Source organism: Protopterus annectens, chromosome 5.part0 (assembly GCF_019279795.1).
Source record: "Protopterus annectens isolate FY-2018-M chromosome 5.part0, PAN1.0, whole genome shotgun sequence".
NCBI classification, from domain to species: Eukaryota; Metazoa; Chordata; order Ceratodontiformes; family Protopteridae; genus Protopterus; species Protopterus annectens.
The window spans coordinates 1463293336-1463305398 of NC_056735.1; the positions used below are offsets into that span (position 1 = coordinate 1463293336).

Here is a 12063-nt window from a genome sequence, read left to right on the forward strand (position 1 = left end):
ACTTAGTTCAGATAAAACCTTCCAACTTTGAAATTTTTCTTTCAGTCTTTCTTAAACTAAGCCTTTTTCCATTTACAGTACAGTACCAGAGTTATTTAATTTATCCTACCTGGTTACTGAAGTCAACTTTGTAAATATTATGCTATTGACTGACAGAGTGGTATAAATGAGAACGTCAGTTTATGTCTCACAAATACAGTATTACATGCCATATACTGCCACTCAATAGCAGGTGTGCTAATTTCTACTGCAGTAACAAGTCTAGCAGTGAGGAAATTGTGTTAGGTTTCAATCAGTAATGAAGCATGACGTTTAAGTGCACAGTTCTGTTAGCGTTCCCCTTGACAACCCAGCTCCTCAAAGAGAGCAGCCTGATAAGAGGCTGAGCATCGTATCCCCTGCTGCTACCTCTGATCACCAGTGCACACATAGTTATCCCTAGGAAGGACATAATAATTTTCAGAAGAAAGATGCAGCCCTACAGCCTATTTCCATCTAATGGTCTGTGGCCCATCCATGTTAATTCTTAAAAGATCATGTGATACTGTATACAGGAAAAAAAAAACTCTCCTTGCTTTGTCTGAGGCTGCTGGTTAGTTTTCATCAGTTGAAGCACATATAAAGCACAATGTTACCTCCAAGAGTTCATAAAGAATATATTGTATGGTTTGATTATTAATTCTGATAAGGAGATGAAATTGGAGCCTGGAAAGCTACTGTAGTTTGTCTCTACAACAGAGACTGCCACTATGCATATGACTTCAACACAGAGATTCCACTTAAACAGTAGGGCAGTACATCTCCCGTCTCGCCAGAAGGCATGATCATCTGCCTCGTGGCTAGAAGGAAACCATAAAATAATCAGAAAATGTGTTAGCACTTAAAAAAAAAAATATATATATATATATATATATATATATATATATATATATATATATATAAAAAACAGTAGACTATGCCTTGATTTGTGGAAATATTTATCCAGTACAACAGGTAAGAACAGTCAGGATCAAGTTTTCCTCCCAGCTATTTTCTGTTAACTATGGTCTCACACCAGTCACTATCTATTCAAATAACATACTGATGAACAGAAAAGGACAGTCAATATACTTTTTTTCAGCACAGATATGATGAAAGTAACACACTAGGCACAATTTTCCAGCTGTAACATGACAGACTCCAGCAGAGAACAAGCACACCAAGTTGTGATCACAGAAAGCTGCAAGGTTTTTGCTTACAAGGGACACCATCTGCAGGACACCTCAAAACCAGTTAAAATACCCATCCTTAATGAATAATAAAAGTGTGTTTTATTAAGCTGAAGACAGTGACAAATGTCATTGTGATTAACATTACAAGTTGTAAGTACTGTAATCTGTCACAGTGACTGTTCAGATACAGCAACCTATTGCAGTGTGACCATACCAGAGCTAATGATTTCTGGGGGGGGGGGGGCATGGCTACCTTCTTGGAAGCCCTAGTGATCAACTGGTGCCCACCTGCAGTAGAGTAGCACATAGGAAAGCATTCCAAATGGACAGTAACAGATTTATCAGAATTCAACATGGGACTACATAGTTATTGAGTCCCAAAAGCCAAAACACAAACACAGCATTGGTTATTAGAAGAAATAAAGTAATAAAATGGAGCAATTAAAAAACTTCACAATGGGGTTCATTGTTTCTACAATAGAGCAACTGAACATACACAAGAGGATTTCTAAAATGATCTTCTGCTTGACAGCACCTTAGGTTGGCATTTTCTGCAAATCTAAGCTTGGCATTTTCTGCAAATCATAGTCACCTCCCATCAAGCCCACAGGAAGGTCATCCTAGCCACCACCCGTGTGTCCTACGCAATCTACCTACCTAAGCACACCATTCCAAAACTTACAATTATACACATTTATTCCACAGCAGCTAAAGCTCAAAAGTAAAGTCCTTTCAGACAAAGCTACTATATATATATGTAAAATTACACATTTTAGGGAAATCCATGCCAACAAAGGCAAGAAACAGGAAACAGTGGGCAGCCTGTGATGCAATAGCTTTCTACTCTGCAAATAAATATTACATATTTCAAAGCCTGCTGTAGTGAACAGTTCCAAAGAATAACAGTAACAACCCAAAATGAAGAGGTATTAACTTAAACAAAACTTTAGAAGCTGTACTTTTCTTCTACTTCTGTGTGCAACAATTCAAGACATGTTGCTTTCCTTCACTGCATGCCTCATCTCATGTAGTTTCTTGAAGAGGAGCATGCATATTAAATGTTAAACTGAAAATCATTCCAACAGGTGCAACTGTATTCTACATCCAGTTCTTAAAACTAAAATGTAAAAATATGCATGCAGATGTACAATAATGAAAATCTGACAGCCATCCATTCATAAAGTACAGGAAGTAAGCCTCTGAAGCAGCAGAGATGCATGAAGAAAGGCTGCAAATGAAAACAGTGGCTTAAATTAACTACTATGGTGTCTCATAGCAGTACACATACAAAACCCACCAATTAGCACTACCACAAAAGCTCATCCTCGTTGCTTCTTCAAATAAATTTCACCCCTGCAACCTGCTAAAGAAAACACCATTGCTAAATGCAGCTCAGATGTTTAGAATTTAAAGTAAGATAATTTGTATGCAATTAAACAATAAAAATTGTACTGTCATAGTGTTTACCATAGCATGCAAAAATGCATAGAGAAAACAGCAGTTTAAAGAGGTAAATGGGTGATTTTTCCAGATTTCAATAAGTAAAAATTGAGAGATTTCTATTTGTATGTACTTTTTTTAAATGAATGCAACCCCCCACACACACACACACACACACACACACACACTGCTATCATCACATACGCAGACATTCACAGAGAGGCTGTTACACCACAAGTCACGTTCATAACACACTCAGTCTCAGTGTATGAAAAACCACCTCCCTATCAAATTACAGTGACTGTCACGCTAGGGAAACAGAAGATTGCATATCCCTTATAAAAACACAAGCTCTACCCTCCAGTTAGACCAACTAAGCAATACATATGCATGCTTGAAAATGACCAAATAATTTCATGACCACTCTCCAATACCTTAAAGAAACTAGTTTCTTACAACCATATAGAACAGATCAGTGACATTTACCAAGGCTGGCTCAATCAATACTCTTGAATCTTCGCTTGCTGAACTCAGGTCTGTATATTCCAAAGCATTTTGCTCATCGGGCTGCTTACATATATAGCTGCAGTTTCTCTCTATAATGCTCCGAATACCTTCAAACAGAATGACACTTGTAGTGCAGCCCATTCCAGCTGGATTCCAAATTTCGCATCACCGGTAATTCCTTCTCCATCAGACTGTTCTTCACAGAGTCACAAATAAAGAAAAAAAAAAACTCCTTTGTTCCTTGTCCTCAGAGAGCTCAGTAATTATGCATCCATGTCCCAGTAAATATACATAGCCTTCTTAAAGAGAAAAAAAAAATTAACCAAGTTCAGCAGGGTGATACACCCATGGCTTGAGAAAGCAAAGGATGGTCAATAGGCAAAGCAAAAATTGTAAATCAGGATCTGAAAAAATCTGACAGCATCCAAGGAAAAAGGATGGCTGTATGGACTAAAAATTATACAGTCTGCTTACTGCTAATTTTGATGGCACAAGACTGATCCGTATCCAAGAGAGATGCTGTTCCTACTCTTCCAAGCTCAGAATGATTCCTCAGCTGCTACTAGAAGAAATGGCTCTCCCACAATGCTCTGCAACATTCACATCAGCATCTGCCTTGACCTAAATATGCAGTGATTTGCTACTTCAGATTACACCAGAGAATGCATTTGAAAAGGGGGAATTAGACAAGCATATGAGAACAGGATAACCTACACACACATTAAATGGACTGAATGCACTCCTTTGCAGCGAAAGCTTATAAAGATTTACTTACGCTTCTACAAGAACAGTATTTTTAGCTGATTACAAGTTTAACAGAAAAGAAAAGAAAACTGCGGTCTTAGGTAAGGGAAACAGTACAATGGAGACAGCTTCCAGGTTAAAAAATAAAACACTAAACTGGTTCACCTACTATTGTTGAGAAATTCATGCAGAAAATACAGCTGCTCAATTGGCCTACACTAGCATTAGGCTCTCAACTTCTATAAGTCTTTAAAAAAGGTGGTGCAATTATACTTTGCAATGTACAGTGTACATCTGTAGACATAAGCATACATGCATGCAATCACAGCCTAGCAATTATAATATTCACTGGTGGGAGAAATCTAAAAGGCTGCAGATTCCAAATATGCATTACAGATTTTGCAAAAAATAGCTGTAAATGGCACAGGAAAACTTTATTGTGGAAAGGTATATGACTGGCAAGGAAATTCTCTGGCTTTGTTATTTTTTATTACATTAAGCTTCATAGTTCTAGAATAGCCTAAGTATGTATGTACTGTAAATAAATACATTTACTTGAGGTTGCTGTACGCAGATTTAGACCAAATACATTGTAAAAGTAAATGCAAGCAGGGCAATAAAAGACAGTGGATGCAATACAATAAAACAAGTTTGACAGTAAAAACCTGAATGTAATAAAAGGTATTTAACAAAGATGAGTAATCAGAAAATACATATTGCATATTGTTTCGATCTTCTGTCTGAAATACATCTGTATGGGCCTACTACTTCAAAGCATTTACCAAATAAGATAAGATGGGACAGAACAGTAGACTTATAAAACCAGCCAGTTAAAACGTTGCAGTAACTGTATCTAGTAGAAACCATGCACAGCAAGTGAGTTACAGAATGCCAAAATACCCCATTTTCCATTTGCTGAGCTACCTGTACATATATTCATTTATTTTATTTATTTCCAGTTTGATGACCGGGGAAGTCCAGTGGAGGCCCTTGCTTTCCAAATATAATATTCCAAGCTGAAAAATTATCATGAATACACCCTGTTACCTTTGCAGACCTCAGTATACAAAAAAGTATTTTAATTTTGTCAGTCCCATTGGCACACTTTATACTGCCATTCAATTAAAGATCCTATTCCATCTGCCTTGCACCTCTGGAAGGGCTTTCCTTTCTAGCCCCACAGTGAGGAAGAGAAGCAGCGTAACTTAAGTTGGAACCTAACCAAACAGCCCAAAATCTGTCAAACAAAGATGATCAGTGCTGCACAGAAGGTTATGGCATGCAGTGGGTTATGCAATCCTATACATGCAGGTCTTCCTGATCTCTGACAGCAGAGTTAGCAGCTTCCAATAGGGGTTGAACACTCAAGGACCATAACATAACCTTCCATCAACCCATGAGGAGGAATATTACATCATTGCACACTTTCATTTACAGTTAACACTCCCTCAAGTTTTGCTCCTAAACTGGCCATAATGAACAGCTTACCTCATAGCAGTGTAGGTAAGACAGCACGCAAAAATCACTGAAAATGTATTTATTTTTACACAGCTATGGTCAATTAGTCCAAAGCACCTCTTTACAGGACTGATGCAGCTGCTTAGAACACAGATTGCAACTTGAGAATGACTAAAACAGCTGTTCATAAGAACAACTGTGGTAAGTTATTTTTCAAAAATAACTCATTTGATTTCCTTACAGTGTGTATATGTCTGCATGTAATATGTACACTCAATAGCATACCTATTGTATATCACACACACACACACACACACACACATATATATATATATATATATATATATATATATATATATATACACACACACACACAAAAATATAAGGACAGATAAATATCGATATGTTAAAAACATATCCATTGACAGCCATATAGTTGAATATAACCAACTAACTACACTACAAGTCAATAAAAAAACAATAAACCACCGCTTACTAAACCAAAGCCATTTATTTATATAAATGCATGTTTTTATGTGCAGGGCTTTGCCCACCCGGCACCCCTTACTTACATATACTAACACCATGATCACAGAACAATGGACAATAGGGAAAAGACCACATGACGTTAATGCTGCCACTATCAAAACAGAAACTATATCTGCAGCAATTGTAAGCAAAAAGACACATCATCACTTATTGCACAAGCATATCCAAAGGTTCAAACGCAAATACTTTGCTAGCTGCACTTGTTTGCCATTTTAAGCCTAGTCAGTTTCCTTTTTGTACTGAAAATAATCTATTCCATTTGGTTATAGACTGGTCTTACCCATCCCATGGTCAATAATTCTATACTAACCCTAAAGAGAATAACTGAGATCATACCATAGATAATTTTAGGGACCCATGCATGGGATAAATCATTTACAAGCTCTATCTGTCCATTAGTAGTACAGGGGGTAGTCCTGGGGTATATTTTCTAAGTTGCGGATGAAGTTTTGTTTCATGTTCCATAGCAACAGTATCCTCTGCAAAATATATTTGTCACTCCAAACCCTTCTGTTGATGTTACGGGTTTAGATCTGTAGACAGAGTATTTCTGATGCCATTTGATGTGCTAATGTGCAGTAAATACATCAGTAATGGGTTGGAGGATGCTTTGTATGCCAGACACATGTCACCTCTTAGCAGTCTAAGATACCGAGTACAGTGACAGGGATTTGAGTTGGTCTACGTAGGACATGTTGTATAGGCCTTGTATCTTTTTAGTAATGTATCTCAGTGGGCATTCCAGTTATTGCATGTTATCTGGATAGATGCATGCCAAAGGAAGCACTATATTCAATAACTGGCCTAATGAGGGCTGAGTAAAGGGGTCAATGACATCCCAAGCTCTAGATACAATCCATTTGTTTCGAAACTGTACGATACAGAAGGACTAACAATAGACACGTTGGTCAAAAGTTATGCCACTGTCCACATAAGTTCCCAAATCCGAACTGGGTCAACTCATAGGGGAGTATTTTCTAATGTGGTATTTCCCTGGGGTAGATGACTTCTCAAAGGAAACAATAACGCATTTTCTGGCGTTCGTTTCAGACCATGTTTTTGACACCACTTACTTGAGACGAACCTTCCTGCAGGATGGCAGTCATCTGCAAACGTATTCCACTAGAGCCCTATGGTACTGGCTTTTACTTCAGAAAAGTAGATGCCAAACAAGAGATGTCTCACCAAAGAACCTGGGGGACTCCACTGGTGACTGGTCTTCTTTGATGAGGTAACTTCCACTATTTTGATTATGTGCATCATATCTGTGAACCCGTTGGTAATTCAGCAGGTGACACAGAGATTTATTCCCAGTTTATCTTTTCTACTATGCCCGAGTGGAGAATTTGGGGAATTATGTTAGAAGCTTTGGCCAGGTCAAGGTACGCAGTGTGTACTGTTTAACCTTCATCCATTGCTTTGGTTACCTTTTAAAAAAAATCCATAAGGTTGAGTAAGCAAGACTTGCCCCTGGCAAACTCAAACTGACACAAGTCTATAGTGTTTTGAGGTTCCCTATGTCCTTGGTAACAGTATCTACACATTGAAGTATTCCACGTTTTCCTTACACAAATCACCGCCATTAGTCATACTCCTCCCAAAGACAGGGCTCCATTTTGTGTAAAACAGATTTTGCATTGACAAATATTTTCTGGATAGAAGCACAGAACTGCAATGTCTTGCATTTTTGTCTGACTGTAATCCTCAGTGGTTTACCAGGATAAGAAAATATAGGAGGGCCATGCCTTTTAACCTTTTAGTACAAGAAATCTGGACAAAGTCAAAAGTAATTGGAGACAGGCAACTGGGGCCAGATTTAAATAGTGTTCTTATACACTTAGAAAATGGCTATAACACATTTTGTGTTGGCATGTATTTTCTGAAGAATATGGAGTCTAAAACTGATATGTGCATGTTCTGCAAAATCAGGGACACCTGAGGACCAGCTAGCCTCTAGCCATCCAAAAGATGCACATACACACACATATATATATATATATATATATATATATATATGTGTGTGTGTGTGTGTGTGTATACAGTGGTTATAAAAATTTTACACACCCCTGTTAAAATGCCTGGTTTTTGTGATATAAAAAAATGAGACCACAATAAATCATTTCAAAACTTTCCCCACCTTTAATGTGACCTATAACCTGTACAATTCAATTGAAAAAACAAATTAATCTGTTAGGGGGAAAAAATATAAAAAAATAAAAACGTACAATACGCTGGTTGCATAAGTGTGTACATCCTTAAACTAATACTTTGCTGTGTGTGCACATCCTTAAACTAATACTTTGTTGAAGCACCTTTTGATTTAATTACAGCATTCAGTCTTCTTGGGTAGGAGTCCATCAACATGGCACATCTTGACTTGGCAATATTTGCCCACTCTTCCTTCTAAAAACGCTCCAAATCTGTCAGACTGCAAGGGCATCTCTTGTGCACAAGCCCTCTTCAGGTCACGCCATAGATTTCCTATTGAATTTCGGTCTGGCCTCTGGCTTGGCCATTCCAAAACTTTAATTTTCTTCTGGTGAAGCCATTCTTTTCTTGATTTGGGTGTATGCTTGGGGTTATTGTTGCGTTAAAAGGTGAAATTCCCCTTCAGCTTTCTAGCACACATCTGTAGGTTTTGGGCATTTGGAACTGTTCATAACTCCCTCCACCTTGACTAAAGCCCCAGGTCCACCTGAAGAAAAGCAACCCCAAAGCAGGATACTGCCACCACCATGCTTCACCGTGAGGTTGGTGTTCTTTTGGTGATGCAAAGTGTTGTTTTTGCGCCAACGTACCTTTTGGAATTGTGGCCAGAAAGTTCAACCTTGGTCTCATCAGACCATAACACATTTTCCCACATGCTTTTGGGAGACTTGATGTATTGTTTTGCAAATTTTAGCTAGGCCTGGATGTTTTTCTGTGTAAGAAAAGGCTTCCGTCTTGCAACCCTACTCCATAGTCCAGACATATGGAGAATATGGGAGATTGTTGTCACACACAACCAGTACTTGCTAGAAATTCCTGCAGCTCCATCAGTGTTGCTGTAGGTCTCTTGGCAGCCTCCCTAACCAGTTTTCATCTTGTCTTTTCATCAATTTTGGAGGGACATCCAGTTCTTTGCAACATCACTGTTGTCCCATATTTTCTCAACTTTTTGAAGACTATCTTCACTGTGTTCCATGGTATATGCAATGCTGTGGAAGTTTTGTACCCTTCTCCTGACTGATGCCTTTCAACAATGCCCTTTGATGCTTTATAAACTCTCTGCGAACCATGGCTTTTGCTGTAGCAGACAACTGAGTAAATGTCAGGAAAATCCTACTAGGACAGCTGAACTTTATTTGGGGTTAATCAGAGTCTCTTTAATTGATAGCAGGTGTGTATCCAAGAAGACTGAATGCTGTAATTAAATCAAAAGGTGTTTCAACAAAATATTAGTTTAAGGGTGTACACACACAAGAAAGTATTGGTTTAAAGCTGTGCACACATATGCAACCAGAGTATTGTACATTTTTTATTTTTTTAGATTTTTCCCCTAACATATTTGTTTGTTTTTCAATTGAATTGTCCAGGTTATAGGTCAAATTAAAGGTGGGAAAAGTTTTGAAATTATTTTGTGCGGTGTCATTTTTTTATATCACAAAAACCTGGCATTTTACCAGGGGTGTGTGCACTTTTTATATCCACTGTATATACTTACCTCACACCATTGCCATTCTTTTCTTTGTGCCAGACTCCTACTTTTGAATTTTTTTTATTTCTTCCTCTGTCCCACCTATGACCTACCCAATTCATCTTCTTTGGAGGGCATGGGCAATAGGAGCAGGAGGCCAACAAATACAATGGCAAAAAGTACACGACATCCTCCCTCAGGCACATTTTCTCTGCTCTAATGGGGTGCTTTTCAAGTATTTATTTTCTGTAGTAAAGAAACTATTTCTACAAAACTACAAAAAAAATAAATAAATAAATAATGGAAAAGTACCCCTGCTAGAATGGTGCCCTAGGCAGATGCCTGATTCGGCTAGGCCGAAGGTCGGCTATTACTATCACAAATCAGCAGTAATTTAAAAGATCACAACAAACAGCAACTTTGGAATTGAAAGACCCTTAGCTCTGAGCTGATTAGCCTGGGAACTGCCCCAATGCAAAGACAATTCCTGAATTAGCCTGACACTCGATACACAAGAATGAAACCAGGGCTTAACAGTTAGACCACTTAAAACAGCAAAAATGTAGTGCAACCATACACTGGAATCACTAATACAGGCTTAAAGACCTTAGCTGTATGTGACACAAAGAGACAAAATGCAGAAAGTAATCAGACAAGGAGGAAGTACATCTAGTTGTTCTCTGCTCAGAGCTCAAATAAAATGCAATAACTGTTAGAAGCTATGCATATTTTATTCCAGAATATAAATGCACACACATAAACATAAACGATAAAACAAACATTTAGACTGCCTACAGATCTGAACACATTAATCACTCTTTTACCTCTAAGGCAGAGTCAAAGTCAAAGTCAAAGTAAACTTTGTCATTCAGAACTACACATCAGCGTAGCTGAATTAAATTACAATGCTTCGTTCTCAAAGCAGGAAACAGTTGCACATATAGACAGAGAAAAAATAATAAAAATATCACAGTGGAAATTTAATAAACAGCAATTAGTAAGTAAAGTAGGACAGCAGTGACCCACACCCATCTCAGAACAGGAGACAAGGAAGATAAGGAACAATATGAAGGTAATATTATCAAAGTAAAATTGAAACAATCGCAGCATATCTATGATTAGACTGAATTATTGCACAGTTTGTATATTGCACTTTACAGTCCTTCAGTGTGTAGGTGGGACTACTGTAGTATTGCACTTGATTATTGCACATCCGTAAAATAAGCCCATTGATAGGCTAGTCATGTAACATATGTCATGGTTTCTTTTTCCCAACAATTCAACAGTTTAATGGAGAGCAGAAAGAAACCGTTTTTTAGTCTGGCGGTCTTACAATACAGGTTTCTGTATCTCCTGCCTGAGGACAGGAGAGTGTGCACACCATTGGCAGGATGCATTGGATCACTGGAAATCTTTTTGGCCCTATTGATGCACCAGCATTTGTGTAGATCTTCCAGAGGTGTAAGGGAAGTGCCAATGATTCTTTCTGCCGCCTGTTCAACTCTCTTGAGAGCCTTCCGATCCTTATTGTTACAGCTCCCATACCAGACTGCAATGCTATTGGTCAGGACACTTTCAATGGTCTTGGGGTCGCCACAGCGGAACTCCGGTCCGCTAATGATTGGCAGTAGATTTTTACGTGGCGAGTTGCCAGCCCTGACGCACAACCTTCAACGAAGGTACGCCCATTCACACGTCTACACAGAGATGACACTCTAGCTGAGAATCGAACAGGACAAAGGTCTGAAGTATGGAGCTTGGTAATTTTGACTTCCTTAGAAAGTGCAAGCGTTGCTGAGCTTTTTTGACTGCGCTGGATACATGGACTGACCAGGATAAGTTCTCAGTGATATGAACACCGAAGAACTTTGTACTCTTGACCCTTTCCAATGTCATCCCTTTCATCATTAGAGGTTTGTGTGGTACTTGAGATCTTCTGAAATCAACTATCAACTCCTTTGTCTTGCTGACATTCAGTGCTAGACTGTTGCTGTCACACCAGACCAGTAGTTGATCAATCTCACTCCTGTAGGCCTCCTTCGCTCCGTCTTTGATCAGGCCTATAACAGTGGTGTCATCTGTGAATTTGATGATCCTATTCGCCTCATGTCTGGTCATGCAGTCGTGTCAGCAGAGTGAAAAGGAGCGGGCTTAAGACACACCCCTGTGGTACTCCTGTGTTCAGGATGATACTTCTGGAGAAGTTATCTCCCACACAAACCTTTTCAGGCCTTTCAGTAAGGAAGCTCAGAATCCAACTGCATAAATGAGAGTCTATGCCCAGTTGAATCAGAGTGATTGACGAAAATGCAACAATTACATGCTGATTCTGTTACAGAGTGAATCAGAGTGATTGAGGAAAAGGCAACAGTTACATGCTGATTCCATTACAGTGGCCTTATACTTGCAGCTAGTTACCACTTACTCTCTCTGCTGTGCTGGGGCTGTTGTTGTTGTGTCTTTCGACTTTTCCCGGTT

General features: G+C 38.6%; 1 protein-coding gene across 9 annotated transcripts in view; it reads right to left on the reverse strand.

Moving 5' to 3' along the window:
- The window catches only part of DOCK9 (dedicator of cytokinesis 9), a 2508686-nt gene that overhangs the window by 1977873 nt on the left and 518750 nt on the right, over positions 1-12063 (reverse strand). For 7 of the 9 annotated variants that reach the window (XM_044071300.1, XM_044071298.1, XM_044071297.1 and 4 more), the window contains exon 1: positions 3138-3706. The exons of 1 other annotated variant lie outside the window; for it this stretch is intronic. In XM_044071300.1, coding sequence (XP_043927235.1) covers positions 3138-3299 — 162 coding nt within the window. In that variant the 5' untranslated portion in view covers positions 3300-3706. Of the gene's footprint in view, positions 1-3137; positions 3708-12063 lie in introns of those variants that run through there. One more of the 9 variants, XM_044071299.1, reaches the window with a different exon arrangement.